This window comes from Bacillus rossius, chromosome 7 (assembly GCF_032445375.1).
Source record: "Bacillus rossius redtenbacheri isolate Brsri chromosome 7, Brsri_v3, whole genome shotgun sequence".
Classification (NCBI taxonomy): Eukaryota; Metazoa; Arthropoda; class Insecta; order Phasmatodea; family Bacillidae; genus Bacillus; species Bacillus rossius.
In genome coordinates this window covers 38,546,151-38,567,103 of record NC_086335.1, presented here as the reverse complement: position 1 = coordinate 38,567,103, position 20,953 = coordinate 38,546,151, and the positions used below count along the sequence as shown (strand labels likewise).

The 20,953-nt window shown below is 40.7% G+C and overlaps 1 protein-coding gene across 1 annotated transcript in view; it reads right to left on the bottom strand.

Moving 5' to 3' along the window:
* The window catches only part of LOC134533853 (dedicator of cytokinesis protein 3), a 286,469-nt gene that overhangs the window by 16,068 nt on the left and 249,448 nt on the right, over positions 1-20,953 (bottom strand). The window contains exons 20-32 of the mRNA XM_063371549.1: positions 18,654-18,799; positions 17,917-18,021; positions 17,434-17,706; positions 16,432-16,591; positions 15,345-15,493; positions 13,581-13,666; positions 12,016-12,178; positions 10,281-10,523; positions 7,645-7,839; positions 6,102-6,243; positions 5,420-5,589; positions 1,421-1,636; positions 515-646 (exon numbers count right to left, since the gene is read on the bottom strand). Of these exons, the coding sequence (XP_063227619.1) occupies positions 515-646; positions 1,421-1,636; positions 5,420-5,589; positions 6,102-6,243; positions 7,645-7,839; positions 10,281-10,523; positions 12,016-12,178; positions 13,581-13,666; positions 15,345-15,493; positions 16,432-16,591; positions 17,434-17,706; positions 17,917-18,021; positions 18,654-18,799 (2,180 nt within the window). The remainder of the gene's footprint in view (positions 1-514; positions 647-1,420; positions 1,637-5,419; positions 5,590-6,101; positions 6,244-7,644; positions 7,840-10,280; positions 10,524-12,015; positions 12,179-13,580; positions 13,667-15,344; positions 15,494-16,431; positions 16,592-17,433; positions 17,707-17,916; positions 18,022-18,653; positions 18,800-20,953) is intronic.

The following is a 20,953-nucleotide window of genomic DNA, read 5'->3' as shown; positions in this document are numbered from 1 at the left end:
GCAACAACAATTTGTACCAACCCAGGATTTGAAAACGAATATTTGACATTCATTACATCACTAATGGCCTGATCACTTGCCTCCCACCTAGGTGCTCTTGGTGCAGTTCCCAACATGGTCACACCTGGATTTTTTTTGGGTATTCTCCCGATCCACCCACGAATCCATTCCTTTAGTACTCCACTCTCATCTCATCACTTCAACATCCACGAGCGCCTCCATCGCAGGTTTCCATACATGCGCACAGATATCCGGCATCCCAGTTGCTGTACCGGACACTACTGAATCACGTCTTACATTTGCATACATGTTGACAGGGTGATGAGACATTCATTCCTCCATCTGATTTTAACTCTTGATCGCGAGTCAAACTTGCTGCCGCAAAACCAAACATATGCTAAAATAAGGTAAAAGTAATTACGTATGGACAATTACGGAACACAATTTCTCGTGAACGATCCCCACGTGTGCTAGAAACCACACGGCTACAGCTGAAACATTGCGGTCGTCCTACCTGGTCCAAGGTGAGCGCCTTCAGCCTGTAGACATGGTCCGAGAACTCTGGCTGCAGCTTCACGAACTCCGGGGTGAAGAACGCCTGCTGGTACTTGCTGATGCCTCCCATCACGTTCGCGTCGATGATCCCCTGCAAGCGACACACCTCACGGTAGTGCTTCAACACGCCACCTCTCTTATCTCGACAGAGCTCAGAGTCAGGTACCTGCCTCATCCTTGAGAGACCTCTTCGACAGACTCCACAGTCTCCGTACACATTCGGGCGAATGTCCCTTATTCACTGTCTTAACTGGACTGCCCACGATTGGACTCATTTTGTTCAGAATTTCTCATTGGTTCAGAGTGCCCCATCATAAACTTTGAACCTATCATGGAATATTTAATATGTGTCTGAAGTGACAAACTTTGATTAGACAAATATAAGCTCATTTTGATAGCAGAAAAAAATGTTCAAAGCTTTTCTTTTTTTAAAAAAAAAGGCCTTAAGAAGCCTACTACTAATATTCTTCAAAATGTTTATCTATAGTAAAAAAAAAAATTAGATTGTAAAAATTTTCAGAAAGTTAAACTAACTACAGAGGACAGGTCGAGCATAGATCAGTACGTCAAGTCTTGCCAAATGCATGGTGTTCGTAAAAGCTCAGGCGTTAACACCAAACGTTAAAAGTGCGCACACAGTTACAACTGCAACAAAATATTTACTAAAATTAGGAAATAGTATATGGGGATTTATTATCCTACCAGAGGATTATAAACCAAACATTATCATCTTATATATCTACTAATGGTCTTTTTAACATTTTTTTGGTAGAACCTATAGCTGTGTGTGGCAAATGCACTGGGAGGGCAGGGGAAGTATTTAGAATCAAACGTGCGGTGTCCGAAGCGCGACTACGGGCCCCACCTGCAGGCGCATGCTGAAGGGGTTGACGTTGCGCTTGCGGTCGACGGTGTGCTGGTCGACGAGGGCCCGCAGCTCCTTGTTGACGCTGTCCATGGTCTCGCAGGCGAACTGCACGGGCGCCACCTCCTCCACGCTCTTCTCCACCACCTCGAACCAGCGCAGGATCCCCGGCAGCGGGCTGCTCGTCACCAGCGCCGTGCGCTCTATCCACAGGCTCTGCGGCACCCATCGCGGGACTGTCAAGCACTCGTGTACCAGCACTCAGAACATTTCATACCCAAACCCTAGCACCTGCGTAGTTGACAAGGACTGCATTATTTTATCCCTACAGAGCTACCAAAGAAATGTTTTTTTTTTTTTCATCTACCACCAAATATAATGCTCTGAGAATTTTCATTTAGTAATCCAGGGAACATTTGTGGCACAAAAAGAAAGTGCTTACACCTTAAACATGTAAATATGTTTTTTTTTTCTATTTTAAAAATAAATATTTAAGGCTCTGCCTCACGTGCCCATATGGATTTTTATTAATTTTTTTAAGGGCTATTTCTAAAATTTTAACGTGATACCTCCCTTGCATTTCTTGTTCTCGTCACAAATATTTTCGCTTAGTGAAATATCGGGTGTAAAAAGGTTGTGCAAGTGATGGTAATTATGAAAACCTGCCATGAAATTACACTAAATTAATATCTGTTTAAAACAGCTGTGGCAGAACAATATGTACAAGGTAGGTATTGAGTTAAAATTTTATAAATAGCCTTTAAAAAAATAATGAAGAAACTAAAAAATTGACAGACAGAGCCTTAATGGATTGAATTACTCTTCAAAACTTCCTTCCTTGGTTAATGGCTTAGGTATATTACTTTATTCCCGACACTTGAACAAAGGCACAGGAAGGTGAGAGTGGAGGGTGTGGTCTGCTTCAGTGAATATTAATTGCGCTGTCAGTATATGATATGTAAATTTTACAACAGCCGATCCATTAAAGTAAAATTCAATCCGAAGTAAATTTCAGATGAACTGAAATGTAATATTGTACAGTCTTGTTTCATTTTGCAGAAAAAGTTGTACAAATAACAAATAAAGCCAAGGCTGCTTTACAAGTTGCGTAATCTTATAATATCAGCTGTGTAATCACGTGCTGTTTATGTTCACAGAAAATTTATCATACCAGTACGACTTTACTACAAGAACCAGACAACAAACTAGAGATCATGTTCAATGTTTGGGTTTGTTGGTTATTTAATTTGAAAATAAAATTATATGTACGCAAAGCACTTCTCTTACTCGTTATTATAAACTACCGTCTAGTGTTGTGTCTCATGGGGTACAGCACTGGGCAATACACATATTTAAATAGGTTATCAAAACTAATTTGTTATTTTCATTTCTACGCTCGAAGATGTCCATTGTCCAACCCTAAATTACCTGGTGTTGCTGCAATCAATAACAGCTTATAAAATAGTACAAAAATTGTCGCCATGCCCCTGGGAAACGGACCTAAAGCTCCATTTGTGTGCTTCCCTCATATTGGATCTGCCACATCCCTGCTCTTCTCAGGATCAGGCACAAACATCTAGACTGGGTTTTCAGCCAAACAACACTTGTGGAAATGATGTTACGATTCTCATCTCTGGCCACTGATGACCACTAACATACATCATTTATGTGATACTGTAAAATTTTCGGGAACATTAACAAGATATCAAAAAAAAACACAGAGTTGCACACTGGGTCCACACCAAGTACTCACTTTTTCTTAGAACATTCAAGAGTGCAATGGTTAGCTTAAAAAATGCCAAGTGAAACCGACTTTGGCAAAGTCATGCTCACCTAAAAGTAATCTCACATCGATATCGCTCAGTGATTACCAAGGTTTACCAAGTGGATCTGAATGATTCCATGTTCAAGTGCTCATGATGATTAATTCTTACAGTAATTTTCTATTATTAAGAAGAAAACATTTGAAAAAATTACAGAGTTGGGGTTCTTGTTCTTTGGAAACCAAAAAACAAGCCTAAAGTTTAAACATACTGAAAAATATAAAATCAATTAATAAAATTTATAAAACATGTGCAAAGTCGAATCGAATTATGAATATTGTTCCCGCAAAGCTCTATTATACTTATTTTATAATGTACAGTATTGAAGTAAAAAATAAAATTGTTTAATATTTGTAATGTTTGAATTGATTTAGTGACTAACCAATTGAGATTATAAAATTATAAAATAAACATGCATACTGTAACGCTGCCCTTATTTATTATGCACTCTCAGGTTTCATTAAATCATGAAAACACTTTGAGGGTTCTTGTTGCTGCTCGCGGCATTGAGTCGACTTTCTTATCTCAGGGTTCTCGTGGGGTTCGCGCCGCGGAAAATAAATAAAAGGAACTAGATATTTAAATAAAATAATGTTGTTACTGGCATTATTTTATTTTATTCAGGAAGCTTTCACTCTCAAATAGGCACCACGCTCAATCAGTCAGCTTTGATTGTTTCTGTTTTACATCACGCGAAACTGAAATAAATATCTCTACCGCCAACTTCAGATGATACTCCGTTAGAGGGCGTTCCGATATTACGAGCCACGGTTAACAAAAAACAAAGAAAAGACCTCGTCGAATCCGTGCCAGTCTCTTTCGCCATCCTCCATTTTCTACCCAACTTCCACCCTCGCGCACCAAGCCAAACGCACTACTTTTGAACCCTTCGCAAAATTCTCCTTTAAATACACGATTATGCTAGGCGCACTGAGTAGTAAATTACACCTAAATCACTCTGCCATATCGGACGGTGATTGCCACCAATCACCTGCTCCTCTTATTAAAAAAAATCCTCTTTTCAAAAAGCCTCCCCTCGAGGCTCAGTCGCGGAGTAACTAACTCACAAAATTCTCCCTTCCCCTTCTCGCAAACCTCCACAGCCAACCAGCGACGAGCACGCCGAAACAGTTATACAAGCCGCGTCGCCACACAATTCTAAGAAAACGCTGACCGGACGCACCGGTGCCAGCCTGTTGCGACTAATAGAACCTTTGTCCCAGATTGCTTAAATTCAAAAAGAAATTCCACATTAAATATGTCTAAAACCGCGGAAGTTACAGAAATTTACTAAGAGAACAAAAATGTTCCAAAATAGATAAGCTTTAAATAGATACCAGACAACCTATATTTTACCTTTAATCTAACTTACGTTAAATTTATAAATTACCTAAACTCTGCTCCTTCATTACCAGTGACGATCGCAAATTATTTAAAAGCACGTTAAATAAAGACTACAAAGGGTTCAAAAGTTATGTTGAAAACAGATTAATTATGGCAAAAAAAATATGTTAAACTTTCAAAGCTAACCGATCTTTTTCATTACTTGTCACTTTAAACAAATTACAATTATTTTACAAGGTACACCAACTTCAAATATTTATGCTTTTCTTCTGCGGGATCAAAATTCCGATATCTAGGCATTTATTTGCTTGCTTGATGCATCATATGTTCTTCAGGCAACCATACTTCACAAACACATCAATTTATTGATTTAACGAATTATGATTAACAATTCAAAAAAAAAAAAAAAAAATATATACATGTAAATATATAGATATTTATATACTTTACTTAGGTAGCGTGGGCCACGAGATGGTACACCTTACAATACATTTAAAATTAGCATTCATAAGAGCAAATGGAGTGTAACCTTTTAATTTTTTTTTAAGTAACCAGCTTTATTCAGGCAAAAATATACAAGACAAAAAAAAACTTTCATGTGCAAAACTTAGGATTCCAAATGTGCATCAGAAGCAAAGCTTTGCATCACAACCAAAATTCAAATAAAACAAATAGCAAATGTTAAAAAGAGCTTTCAACTAATTCGCTTTGTCGAAGCTTTGCACAGGCCTATAAATGACTGAGCCATAACTTTTTCACACTGAACTTCCCAGGATGCCCATAATTGCACAAGATTTAAAAAAATAATAATAATACTCAAGGTGGTTTTTACCTTGAATTCGTTCTCCTTGTCCACTGGACCTTTGTGCACGGGCCTATCCAGCTGGAACCTACACACGTCGTTCACCTCGTAGAAGCTGGCTATTTTCTCCGGGATATCAACCCCTGAGCTAAATATTGGGTTATCATCCGGGATCGGCTTCACGTTACATATCTGGATATCTGAATTGCTGAGTTAGGGAAGCAAGATGAAACCAAATCCTATCTTTTGTTATCTACCATGTCCATTCACGTCCTTCCAGCCTGGTACGGATGACGTAATTGTTTCTGACAAACCAAAAACCAATAGACTTACTGTGTTATGAATATAAATAACCAAGTGCCTTAGCATACACATCAATGGGTAGCAAGGTGTAAAGGATCTACTATTGTCTCAGTTATCAGAACACGCTACAGTAACGGCTTCAAGAGTGGCCCTTACAGCAAAAGTTGTATTTTTATGACCCAAATTACATCTGCGATCCACAGCAGAGGCGACTCTTCTGCGAGTAAACACAGTATTTATGACCCTCACCATATAAGTGTGACACGTATGCAATCAATGCCACTCAGGACACCTGAACATATATAATTGAAAACATTTCAAAAATTACCAAACAGATACTACAAGCACTATCTGGCAAGGAATGTGTTCACGGAAAACAAAATCACACATCTCAGTTCGTGAAGGATACACTGGCCATCAGAGTTTATGATGGAGTCATCCGGGGGAGAATTCTTCATGAGGATCTGTGCCGATGGGAACTCGGTCTGCAGACGCTGTGTGAAGGCACCAATCCGCTCGTACTCCAGCCCACGATACACAAACAGCTTGTTCTGGAACACAAAATTCTCAGCATCTTCACTAGGTCCACTTTTATTAAAATAAACGTTTCTACCTACTGGAAATTCGTATGAAATTTGTTTCCTCCAACAAAATTTATCTTATTGGTGTAATCAAAATCATGTTTCCAATGCACAGAGAAATTACAGTTTGCATCAAACCCACACAAGTACCAAGTCAAAAATATTTAAAAACCTTTTACAAACTGCACCTCACTCTTTGAACACTAAACACAAACACATACAGATAGTTGTGTTTCCTAAAAGTGTTTCATGCAAAGATGTTTCCGTAGTTTCTCCTTGATCCTATGTTGATTAGAATTATGTTTAGATGTTTTTCTAGATGAATCACAGACATTGAAGAAAACAGAAAACAAACTTTTGTTAGTCGAGTCAGACAGGGAATGAACATCTCTCAACCAGAAGAAGCCTATACTATATGTAAGCATACAAATGTAAATACAATATCTCAAAGTCTAATAAGCAGTCATATTTATTAACTAAACACAGCTGTCAATATGTAGGGGGACAGCCAAGGGGGAAGGATATTGAGATATATATTTCCTCGAAATTCCATGAACTAGAAGTACCGTTGAGTTGCCTTCCTAAACGCTTGCCCCTCTCGGGAGCTCCCCTCCTCCGGAAGTTGGCGATGAGAGATTGAGATGTCCGTCTGGGTCTGAGTGGCTACCTCACTACAAGACAGCCTAGTTGTGAGAGACGCAGCCGATTCGCAGGAGGCGTGGATGCCGAGAACACTTTGCCTGCTTCGCATCTCGTTCAAAGGGTCTTAATGAAGAAGGAGTTCCCAGCCAGAGCAGGCAAAATGACAAAGACAAGTCGAGACATTTTGTTGGCCCAATAAATACAACAGTCGTACCTGAATTCCTTGACACACTCCGACAGCTACCCCTATAGTACCAACTGAGTTCAGAGAAAGATGAAAGAGGATACAATGATCTTACAGTCCACTTTTTAAGATGCCGTACCCGTAAATGAGCGGGAAGCAGTAAGCGCAAAGCGCCTAATAACATATGGTCACATCTGTCGAATTGGACACTCTTCTAATCACATATTTGGCCAAATGTTGCAGTGCGTGGCACACATTAATTGTTTGCTTTCGTAGCTGCACTCTAATATTTTCCATGTTATTTGGATCATTCGTCCTAGATCATTAGGGAATTAGCAATTTTTTGGCAGATAAATTTAAAAAGTGGTTTGAAAACTATTCAGAGTTGCTATAAATTTTTGGTGGACAAAGCCATTAATGATCCCTCCAGAAGTACAATCCTGACCACGCCCTTGCACATGTAACTTACAACACAATCACAATCAAAGTGTACAGTGAGTTGCCGTCCCGGCCGAGAACGAGCGCGACAGGACGAGGGGGCTCACCCTGACGAACAACGGGAAGCTGAGGCCGTAGAAGCCGACCCTGAAGTACTCGGGCTCCGGCCGCAGCTGGGTGAGGATGTTGTCGAAGAAGTCCGCCTGCGTCCTCAGGATCTTGCTCAGCTTGCTGTAGTCGAACAAGCGGCACTCGTAGAGGTTCGCCAGCTCCTTGCACAGCGGGATGCCTTTCTCCCAGCACTGACAGACAAGACAGACGGCCAAGTTCACATTCACTGACTTTAATGTCTCTTCTAAAGACACAGCTGAACGAAAAGAACATATATAAAAAAAACACACTTTATTAATAAGCACTTAAGATCATTTCTTGTTTTGACTCGTAATTCGAAACAGTGTTTTGCAAAGGCCATACTGTAACCACTATTACCTAAGTTGGCCTGTGAGAAAAATCAAAATTCCTAACACCAAAAATAATAATTTACTATTTGTAAATGATTAAATTTACAATACTTATTCGTTCCAAAATTAAGAACATTTTATTGCATTCTAACTGTCGAGAAGCTGTCGCATATCACCTCCTACCATGTAGTAGAAGGGTGGTATGGAAACGGAGGGGTTCGAAGGGGTGGTATGGAATTTGAGAGGTCCTCTACATCTACAGTAATTTTTTTTTTTCAATATGATGCTTCAAAACACTCTACTTTTGCATATTCATACACAATAATTCAACCTTAAAATTGGTCATTTTAATCTGATTAATGAGTTGCATTAAATTTGAAAAAATTTAAGCTTTAGAGGGTGTCTAGGGCCCCTCCCTGCTCCATCCTGACTATGCCGTTGAACCTCAATAGTGAAATGGATAGTTGAAAACTAGTGAAAAATGTGTAACTCGTCCCTCGGCAGGTCTAGGGCCGTGCAATGCAAGAGAACCGAGGCCTGACTTCACTTCCTCCAGCCAATCAAGCAGTGGAGGGGAAGTCGGGGAGGGGAGCTGTGCATGCAAGCAGGAGGGAGAGAAAGAGACGTCTGTAGTCAAAACCAAGAAATTTGGCCCATGGTTTGTGGCTGTCTTTGAAATGTTGCTCTCTCAATTGTGTGGTAGTAAAACATTTGAAGATAAAAAATCTTTAATTTTAAGAATGAGACCAACTCCTGGCGTGATGCATACATTTACTAATGCTAAATAGAAAATCAGGGATTACAAAAGACATTTTAAAGATTTCACGTGTGCATTAGGTATTTAGGTGTTGGAATAAAAATTAAATGTATTTTGTGTAGCCTTGTTTAATGTGCACTAAAGAGAAGAGGTCGTAGATTAATCATAAGATTAGTTGGTCATTAAGAGTTTTCTTATTGTATCTTATGTAATGCTTAGATAATATTTGCATTTGTTCATATTTATTCATATTTCTTGTAAAGAAGGGTAAATAGTTTTAAAAACAGTAAAATTATATATCTCAAAACTCGAAAAGCATTTGCCGTTGTGAAGATTCCGTATACTTAAAATGTTGGTTCAGTGACTTTGAAAACCACTCTCCGCTCCTGTATTAGGTCCAGATGTGGTGTTTCCTAGTCCAATTCATGAGTGTTGCTCGACATACAAAAACTCTCTGGTATGGCAGCATGAGAAAAGCTCAGCAATTTTTTATTGCTATAGCATCCTACAGGCATGTTTCATCAATCTCCCAGGGACTCATTTTCCTTCATTCAAGCTTTCTTTTCCCATAACATTAGATGTACTTCGATTAGGTTCGTTTTTACATCAGCATGCATATTGATCTTTTCTACTCCCTATTTGTACGACTAAACAAGCATTTAAATCTCATTAAAACATATCTGTAAAAACCTACAGTTTTGGTACTTCATAAATAAAGTTTGTTGTTCGTGATGAATTGTAATTACTGTATAGCATCTTATAGACATTTAAAAAAAAAAAATTTGGGCGAAATCCTTTTAAGTGAGGTACTTTGTCTCACTTTGTAATGTCATCTTCTCCTGTATCTAAACCTCTTCACATACATACAAGTAAATAACTGTAATCTCTACCCCCACGGCAGTCAAGAGAAACAACTAACGGTCCAGGGGAAAAGATTTTGTCGGGCCTTCCCCCCATTGTTTAGTGTCCAAATTTTTAAACCTAGAATTTAAAAAGAAAAAATCTAAATACTTAATGTTTCCTTGGCCGTAACTGTAAAGGTGATTGGCGCATATCACATGACGTGTTTCAAGTGGAATTCAATAGCAATAGACTTCTCATTTTTGCCGTATCAAAGTAAACACACGCATTAAAAAAATGGGAAGCCTACAACCCACGTAGTTTCGGTTCCCTGCAAGAATTTCCGAAGATTTCCGAAGTTTTGCGTTTTGGCATTAACGCCACTTCAGCTGCTAAATCAGAAGTTTCCAATGAAAAACCGAGCATGTTGTGACTAAACCTAACCCAACCCTTCGATTTTTTTTTGATTTCAATATTTTTGAGAGAAAAACCAAAGTTGCACGAACGTGGTGGGGAACCGAAACTACGTGAGTTGTAGGCTTCCCTTAAAAAAAATTTTTGGAACTTGACAGGGCCCTTCCTAGTGCCTGAGCCCCAGGGATATTCCCTCCCCCTCCCAACTCAACAGACCTTCCCTACTCTACACAAGATGGCATGCTGCTACGAACGAAGGACAACAGCCCACCTTGCCACGGTCGAAGTACGAGATGATCTGGTGGTAGAGCTGCTCCTTGCGCTGCCACTCCTGCAGGCCGGCGAACTGCGGGTCGCCCGCCAGCGCCCGAGAGCTCCAGCCCAGCTGGTCCGCGTACAGCTTCATGGTGAAGCCCGCCTCCGCGAAGTTGTCCGCCGGCAGGTGGAGGTCGTGCAGCTTGTAGATGTAGCGCAGGTACATCTCCTTGCGGTTTATCTCGTTCTTGTAGAAGTTCTGCAGCGCAACACGCACCCGTGGCGTCACCCGCACCGCACTCCTGCGCTCCCCAAACTCTTACCAGCTCGGTGAGTCAACGCCAAATCACCAAACGTCAATCCAGAAACAGTTTGCACGTTCATGGGAATTTTCGTCACACAGTCACACACAGTGGCTGGATGCGATGGAAGCTCCAAGATTTTTGTGAGATCAGTGCAAATCACCTTCACTCTTTTCGAGGGCCAGACATCGTTCTCGAAACTAATCCAAGGGCCAGACACGTATTAATTAATATTTAATTCTAGGAGGTTGTAAGACACCTAAGATGCCCATTGAAAAAATGATGAATACAAAAAAACACTTTAATTTAATAAACACAAAACAAAATTTTTTATTAAAAAATTCAATTTCTTTTGATATTGTGCGAATGAAAATTATTTCTGATCACAAATCTATAATTATAAAAAATTCTGACAAAAATGTATACTTAAAATAGATCTGTGATACACAAACACACACACACATAATATACAAAAATACTAATGGTTTTTTAATAAAATGATAAACTTCAAAGATATAAGCATACATTAAAAAAATGAAAACAAATATTTTCAAAAGGATGTAAGTAAAATTTCAAAATATCATCAAAACATTCCTAGTGACACAAACTTTGGTTTCCAAAACGATAAAAATTTTCACTTTTTTTTTCCGTTTATAGCTAAACTTTCTGAGATATAAGCCGTTTTAGTACGTAATTATAAGCATAGTTACTGGTATGACGCCCAAGGCACCATTGAAAAGAAATGAATATAACAAACACTTTAATAATGAAGACATGTTCCATTATGTCTCTATGGAGTAGGCTAATATTTGTGCTTCAGGCATATTTCTCTCTGGTGTTACAGAGTCAGTGAGAGAGGAATTAGTGTAACTATATATAGGATACTACGGCAATTTTTTAACTTCGTATTATTCTGTTGAGTAACCAATAAATACAATATGGAGCATAATGAAAATTAGTTCTTTTAATAATAATAATATTTTTAAAATATTTTAAACTAAATTTTAAGAATTATTACCATTAATAAATACATTTATATAAAAATATATATATAATTTCCCCCCCCCCCCAAAATCTCTGTGAAAATATTATGTCTTCATAATGGTGTCTTCTGGCAACTAATTAAACATTTATAAAGACAGCTTATGCATGAAAACACTTATACCTGTTATAATAACTGATAATTTTTATTTGTTAACAGATTGTCGAGATAGGCCGTACAAAATTATGTGGCCCGCTGGCCAGCATTTCCAAGCACCATCATTTACCACATTTGTTTTTTCATTTTCCTCCTGATCCCAAAAAAAAAAAATTCTAAAGAGATTTTTACATTACAAGACCAAGCATGTCTAATGTTAAATTTAGTACGCCTGGATGTATTTCTAGGACACGGGAAGACTTGAACGGACACTCAGGCGGGCGAGAACACGAGGGGGAAGGGACACCGACCAGCAGGTTCACGGTGCACGACATCCGCTTGTCGCGGTTCTCGTCGCCCTGGATGACGCTGCGGTAGTCGAGCAGTCGTTCCAGCAGCCGCGTCACGGAGCTGATGAAGGCCGCCCCGCTGTCCTTCCAGGCGGGGTCCTCCGACTGCACCCGGTCCAGCAGCCTGCGAACCACAGCCTCCACATCATCCTCTGCGCACGGCTCCCAGTGGCGTAGCCAGGATTTGTGTATGGGGGGATGTTAAGAAGCATGGCCCCCCGTCCTCCCCCCGTATTAAAGCCGGGGGTCCGGGGGTCCTCCCCCGGGAAAATTAAGATTTTAAGGTGTAAAATAGTGCTATTTTAGCAGTTTTCGGTTCTTAAATTTAAATATTGTAATGATAAATTTTTTTATTAATTTTAATATGAAATTTGTTTGAGTGATGAATAAGAAATTAATTAAAGATTTGGGGCTAAGGGGGGGGAGGGGGGTTTGAACCCCTAAACAACCCCCCCCCCCCCCCCCCTCCTTGGCAACGCCCCTGACGTCACCGTAAACAACAATCATATTGGAGCGTTAACAAAAACCTTTAAAAACATAAGTCCAACAGGAAAAAAAACACTTCTTCAATTTCTGTGCATGATAATCCTGTTTCAAACAGAAATCGAAATTCGGAGTCTGGTTTATTTTCAATCAAGTTTCGGTTATCTGGAACAATGAATAACTCAAGGTTTATTCTGCGTTGAAAAAGTCAGAGAATTTACTGTGGTTTTTTACAGTGTACAAGCTCTTTATTGGCACACGCAGAGTGCTAGCTTATTCCCGAGCGGTTCTGGCTATAATCCTCAAGGAAATGGTCAAATTGAAAGACACCATGATATTTTCTGAAAAAACAGTAATGCTAGCTCTGAAATCAAGAGTGCTGAATAAAACCTAATGGGAAATGGTACTTCCAGATGTATTACACTCAATTCACTCTCCTATGCGCACTGCCACAAATGCTACTCCTCATGACCGTATGTTCAACTACCATCATCTGCCATTAAAAAGTGATTAATCAGCCACTTTAATTTACACGCACATGAATTGCTATCCACAACATGACCATTGCAATCATGAGCCGAACTAAGAAGCAACAGTGAAGGCTCCATAAGACTTGTGACGAAAATTAGCTGGAAGAAAGTGCAAGTCATAAACTGACTTTTACTTAGACTCTCTACATTCAACCCTTAAAAGTTACCTGCCGGGGTAGAAAACATTCCATGATATTTATAGTCTACGACAAGAAAATATACTCACACTGCACTCAAGTGCTCCCTGGTATGTCAGTGCCGCCAAACACAGAAAAAAAGAAGTATTAAACTCAAATATACGCTCCGTAAATAACTTAACATTAATTATAAGTCAAGCAATAAGAATTTATATTATACAGAACAAGGAACAGTAAGCCAAACTGCAAAAGTTTATAACCACAATCTCTATTCAAAATTCACTTTTTGTATACAAAATTTATTTACGAACTGCTGGTCATTTGATGAAGTCCCATCAAGCAGCTCAAAAAGGAACAGAACTGAGGACATACTAACATGGTATTGAAGAGCTGCCTGTATTCATCATCTCCTTTGTTCTCGCTGATGAGTATGTCTAGTTTGTCGATCAACTCCGACTCAACCTGAAATAAGAATCACGGTACTTTGACATTCTAGCAACACCAACAAAAACATCAACCATAAGAATACTACTTAGTCTGTGAATAAGGTTTCAGCTCCACTTACACTGTGTCGTGCTGTAGTGCCATGTCCCATAATTTTATTCAATTGAGCAGACAGAGCCAATGTCCAACAAATCGCACAAGTATTCTCACCAATTACGTAGCACTCAAGAACCTAATATCCTCCACCAGGCAACAGGTACTTGTCACTACCCCCGCTAGATCACTATCCACACAAAGTCGTGCACTGGTCTCACAAAGGTCAAACAAACTTCTGGTGCTGTAAACTGACTTTTGTGACCATTAGGCCACTTTAGCTCTGGTATTTTTTTTACAGCCTTAGCTCTGGCCACTACCTAATTTTATTTACTTTGACTTACAGCTCAGCAATTTCTGTTAATTCAGATGTTTACCTTTTTTACCCTTTCATTTTTGATAGTTTGTTTATTATTGTAACTCTTTTAATTAGTTTTATCTTTTAGCTTTGTTAGTTTTAGTATTAATCTTCCGATAGACTATTTTTGCATGCTGTGGCGTGTAGGCGTGGAGTGATTCGCAGTGACGTCAGAGGCAGACGACAGTGCTTGTGCGTGGCGAGGTGGAAAAGGAGTAACTCTGCGGACTGGGGAGCGAGAGGTCGTGTGCTGGCGGAGCTGCTGACCAGCGGCTCTCGCCACATTGGACTCTACCTGGACGAGTGCAGTCTTGCTGAGGAATGCCACAACCGGAACTTCAGCTACGTTTCTGACGATGAAGAGCCCCCCTCACTACTGACGCCAGAATTCCCGGGAAGTTTAGGCATTGTGACGTTTATGAACAGACTCTGGCTGCTGTCTGTGATAATAAATTTTTACGAGGTAATACTTTGTTCGTATTACCTGCAGTGGCCTCAGTGAACGATGCCTTCGGTAACACGCTAGTCCTGTGTGAATAACGAGGGGGGGCGTATTTACGTAACGTAAGCTTCTTTAACTGCCGTTAGACTTTAGGGCAGAATTTATTTAAGCAGTTTACTTCCGCCCTTTAGACGATAACGGTTTTTGTAGATACGTTTAGAGTTGGTGAATTTTGTGTTGCCACCAAAAGTTATCGGATTTAATATGTCCACAAGCAGTAACAAGGCATTTGACTGAGTGCAGCGAGAAATTGCATCATCACAGCATTAGTTACATATGTCGGCCTGATGTAAGCTTAACGAAACATTTAACATATCGTCATTTTACCATTTTCATGAGACTGCTTTTAGTAATTGCAACTTTTAAGACCACCCTGTGCAACAAAAAAAAATACTTAAGACTCTTTAAGGTTTAGTGGACTTTAATGTTTCTAGTTTTTAAGTGTTTAGGTTTATGAACGGGAAGGATCCTTGAAAGAGAAAGGTCCCCCATTGTGGTTATATAATAATAATATAAAAGGTTCCGTTTTCTTTTCTCAAGCAAAATCACTAGGTACTCAAATATCTATTTGTAAATGTTTAAGTTCTAAAAGTCTAATTTTCCCTGAGATTTAGAGTGTGACAAGTCAATTTTATTTTAAAATTAATCTATGAAGAGAACTTACTAATCGGAACAAAATGACAGAATGATAACTCTAGACCGTGCCCTTCACGAAACCCTCCTCGGCCCTGCAGCGTGCTGACCTGCTTGAAGTTGCCCCGTGCCTTCTGCTCGCACTCCATCATGTCGAAGAAGATGTGCAGCGTGGCCTTGCGCAGCTCCGACTCTGGCACCAGGGTCACCTCCAGGAACGGCCCCACCATGGACGGGATGAAGTTGATCTTGTGCTCGCCTGAAACAGTTACCAGTCGTTTCGCTCTTCACACAAGCACACACACAATTTGACCCTAATTTTTTTAGGAGATCGGCACATCGAAAAAAAAAAAAAATTCCCAGAATGGTATATTTTAGTTAATATGTTTTCATCCTCCCGAAAAACGGCGTTCAGTATTCTAAATAACGCCCACCTAACCTAACCAACTGTCTGCACAATTTTACAACCAACCTTTACGACGATATACTACCAGTAAAGTACTAGAAATATTCAAATATCTTTTTGCAGATTTATTAGAAAAAATGTCAGAAGTGAAACACACAACAAATCCAGCGAATAAAGGAAATTATAAGCAAACGTCATGCTACGGAATTACATATTCCAATATTTACCAGGACATAATTCTGAGAATCGTATAGTCGGACCGGAATTCGAATGTGAGAACCTCAGAATTTCTGTTTTTTATCACTAACCCACCTCACTTGAGAAAATTGCCATTCCTTGGACCAATAAGATGTGTAGTATAATTAGCAGTGATTTAAAAATATTTAGCCACAGAAAACAACTAAAAATTTGACAGGATAATTTTTTATGAAACGTTACAATGCATACAACTTAAACCTAAGACTGGCAAAATTTCCGGGTTCAATGACTTCAAGGATGGACTCCACAGTTCTAAGTATACTCGGGTAAATGTCACCCACAGGTCGGCTGCTGTCTTGTAAGATGTCCCCCGACGTAGTAGCATGTGATTCGATACAACTTTGTTTGAGTGTTTCTCATCGGCCCAGAGACTCCAGATGAGACGTGAGCCGATAGCAGGAGCAGCACCAAGTTATAACTATTTCAATTTTAGCCTGTCCTTGAACTTTTCTGATCTCTACTGATACCAAAATTAAATTCGACAGCGAGCAACGTAAACCTCGAAGTGAACAACGACAGCCAATAGTGCCCACCTAGGTTCGACCACATGGAGAGTATCTGGAAGCCCATGAGCACGCGCATGTCGCCATACTTCTCGATGATCTTCTCGCGCTTCACCTCGCTGAACTTCTCGAGCTGCAGGGACGGCTGCGTCAGGTACGCCACCGCCAGGTTGAAGTAGTTGCTCCACAGCTGCTTCCAAACAGAGAATGCCCACATTCCACGACTATCTACTCACGAGTCCTTGCACAGCGGAACTTGATTACAAACTACCTCCTTTTCAAGGATTTCTCACTTTACAAGAAGGAACATTTTTTCAGAACTCTTCAAGATTCATTACGTTTACTAACATTTCAGAATAAAGTGAAACTTCATTAGTAAAACCCCTGTTTGTACAAAACTCTCATTAATACAAAGTGTTATCACAGTCCTAGAAATAAGGTACACAGGAGGAATACTACTAACCATTTTTTTTTATACAAAATAAGATAATTATGTAATACAAAGATGTTTACGTGCCAAGGGTAAACAATAATACGTATATAACATCAAACTATTAAAGGATTGTTTGTTAGTGCAACTATTCCAGAATGAAAAGAAGGAAAGTAAAGTTTCAACAAAAAATTATACTGATTGCATTTCTTTGGTTTAGCATATACATAATGGGTAGAATATATTCTTAAAACGGTATGACATATTATACAAGACACTGGACCAGAGGACCCACTTTTCTGTGTTCTGTGCTCTGGGATCCTGATGTTGGTTTTCTGTCTGTGGTTTTACGAAATCACTCCAGACAAAACTATGCTCAGATTAATGCTTACAATAGGCCATGGTCTGGTCCTTCCCCTCTATCCCCGAACTGTACAATTGAGTATCGTCTCCTATGACCACTAACCCCTTAACTAACAGTTACTCACTGGCAAAGCCCCTCCAGTGAGCGACGACGGCACCTATCCGAACCTATCACATCTCCGGGACCGCTCGGGACACCCAGGGAGGAACCTGGGACAGCGAGGAGGGCCGGCACTCGCCTGGTTGTCGAAGTGGCGCACGTCGAGGAAGTCGAAGACGAGCGGCTGGGCCAGCTCCTGCAGGGCCGACAACATGACGTTGTTGGTGACCATGCGGATGACGAGCCAGTCGGGCGGGAACACCTCCTGCTTGACGAGGTCGCGGAACACCAGGAACACGCGCAGCAGGAAGTCCTTGCGCGGCTTGCGGTCGCCCAGCTCCTCCCACAGCCGCTTGTAGTGGAACTCATCGAGCAGCTGCAGCAGGCCGACCAGGCACGCCACCAGGCAGCCCTGCCAACACGACCACCCCTCAGGCCCGGTAAAACAAAGCAATAGCTTCTCTTGCAGGCGGCTGCCAATTACAAGCGCGTAACAGCTGGCACGGACACATACCATATTGTAGTCTAATGTAGGCTCAAATATTTTCGTGAAAAATGCCTACCCCTACCAATTACATTTACGACAGCGTGGAAATACTAGTTGGAATCTTCATTTACTCACCAGAACTACAGCCGACCTGTCTATAATGATGAGGACAGTTTGGATCAGCATGTCCAATGTGGTGAGGCACAGTATCTCAACATCGTGATGCAGGCAATTGTTCACCTGTAAAAGATCATAACCATTCGTTACATCGATTCCCCCTAAATTCGTACATGCAAACTACATTAAGGCATCTTCAATCTTGGAGATAACTTGCTAATTTTAGGCTTAGAAGCAAAGGATTGTAAAAGAAAAATTCCAGCTATTTTTTCATACGCAAATGAGAGAGAGATAGAAAAAAATCACTTTGTGGAGATAAGAGGATTAAAATGCTGCGTCAGGTATTTGAAATTTTTTTTTGTCAGTAACTGATCCAACATCAAAGCAATGCAGTGTGATCTAAAAGCACAGACTAGCACAAAAGCACTTGAACTGCCATTAACAGTACAACCATACTGTTTACACAGCTGCAGTGTGAAGTCAAACAATGATAAGTTGAGATAACTGTGAGCTGAGATGATTTGACAATCTTAAGGCTAAAGTGAGGGGCTCTTAATTCCGGGGAGGGGGCCGGAACACCCTGCCCCCCCCGGGAATCTACGCCCATGCTGTCTACAACGAAACTCGCCCTTAAGCATGTCGACTTGCCCTGAGACACGTCCACACTCCAAACGCTCTCAGCCACTGACATGAGTGTCGCAGGGCCCACGGAACTGCGGGAATGACTGCTCGCGAACAGAAGAACGGAGCTTCACCTTGCCCTGCTCCTGCGCCTGCCGCTGCTTGAAGAGGAAGCTCAGCACCTCGCCGAGTATCTCCGTGCACAGGCGGAGCTCGTCGCGGTGAGCCAAGTGCACGCGCAGGTGCTTGCAACACGCCGACAGCAGCAGGTTGCGGGACTCTGCACGATCACGCACCGCGGAGCGTTACGACTCTGGCCCAACGGCAGGGGGTTACACAGAGAACAACACATCATCCATTCCACTTTTTACGCAAAATTTCATGGAAGTGTTTTTTTTTTTTTTTTTTTTTTTTTGCTTTTGTAGTCTAACTTCAGATAATTAATTTTTTCGCAGAGTGTTTTCTGTCTTAAATTATAAGTAATTACATGTAATTAACATAAGAAAAATTCTGAAATGAAAATAGTTGGAATAATGGTGAGCCTCTGATGTGCGGTCAGGGCAGTCCTAGCTCCACTCTCCGCATGAAGAAAGGTGACATGGTGGTAAGGCACCGGACTTGTTGCAAGTAGGGAGAGTGTGATGGTTCTGAGACACTGTAAACAAATGGGCGCCATCTTTGTTCTGCCAACGTGGCGAGGTGGGCGTTGGGTAGCGTGGCACCAAGAGGCGAGGGTTGTTGTCATTGTCTGCTGGTGACGTCACAGGCGACCATTTTGGTTAATTTTTCCGAAGCTAGGAAGTGCTGATGTAGTGTTATTTTTAAGAATAAAAATCTTTTATTGCTGCGACCGCGCCCGGAACCCAAGAACGCTCATTGGCAGTCAGCAACTAGCCACTAGACCAGAGAGTCCATTGAAGGGAAGGAATAATTAAATAAGGAAATATGTTCTCAGTTGGGCAATGGTAAATTCAAACATCAGAGGCGTGCCAAGTTTAAACTTATAGTACTAGTTGCTGGCGGCATATTTAAATATTATACAGTCATCTGCTGTTGCTGGCATCTTTATTACTTTATGGCGGCCGACAGCAGATTATTATATAGTTTTTAAATATGCTGCCAGTAATAAAGACGGCTGCCTACAGAAACGACTGTATGATTTTTAAATATGCCGCCAGCAACTAGTACTGTAAGTTAAACTTGGCGCCCCTGATGTTTGAATGTACCGTCACCCAACTGAAAGCAAATATTTATTTTTTAATTCATCCTCCCTCAACAGACACTCTGGTCTAGTGATTAGCGTCGCTGACTGCTAATCTGCGCTTCCTAGCTTCGGAAAAATGAACCAAGATGGCCGCCTGTGACGTCACCAGCAGTAGACGACACAACCCTCGCCACATGGTCCGACCACATGGTTACTCACTGCTAGAACAAAGATGGTGCCCATTTGTTTCCAGTGTCCCAGAACCATCATGCTATCCCTGCTCTTGCATTCCAAAAAACCCGGGTTCAAACTCCATCCTAGCTTTCCTGATTTTGATTTTCCATGGTTTCCCCAAAATCACTCCAGGCAAATGCTAAGAAGGTTCCTTTCTATTGGTCAATGCAAATCTCTTTCAGAAAATCTCTTGTCAATATTGTTGCATGTTACTGTCTCTAATGATTTACTACTGATGAGACGTTAAGCCCAAAAATTTAAATCAATCAATAAAACTATTTTCTATTGGGTCAAAACTGGATTATTTGCAAGTGGAAAATGTGAAGGAGATTTCTGTGCACCAGTGTGGGTTTTCTCGAGATACTCCATTACCAGCCCCCATGCAAAATGACGCTGCTTCATTCTCACATCATCTGTTATCGACAACATGTTAAAGCCCTAATTAAATTGCCAATTAAAAACGACAGCACATGCACACACGCATGCACAGGCACAAATGTAAGCATTTCAGAGTATTCCTTGAAAATATAGCACAGAGCTGAGCCAACTGCCAATTGTTGTTGATCCGAGGGCACGGCAACCGCTAGGGCGGTCCTCAGTGGCAGTGATCGGCTGATCGCAAATGCGTAGTGCTCGCGTTTCGAGGGTTGTAAGCTCGATTCCAACATCCCGGACTTACTCAAATGCATGAGTCAGTACTCGAGTGGTTCTGAGCCCACTATAGGACCTTGGAGATCCCATCACCTTAAGCCTTTGTGCCTATGCATGTGACATAAACCCTATCAAACAAGCAAAAAAATTTTAAGGATCTCAAAAAAAATAGTTTACTGACAAACAACCTGTTGGTAAATACTGTTATGAAGTAGATTTCTCAGTCAACAAATAACCTCAATACTTGCTTCTTGGACTAACTACAGTGAAACCTCATTATAAAGTAATTTAAATTTAAAGTATTTGTGTTTAGATCCCTTCAAGATGAGTATTTTAATCATTCTT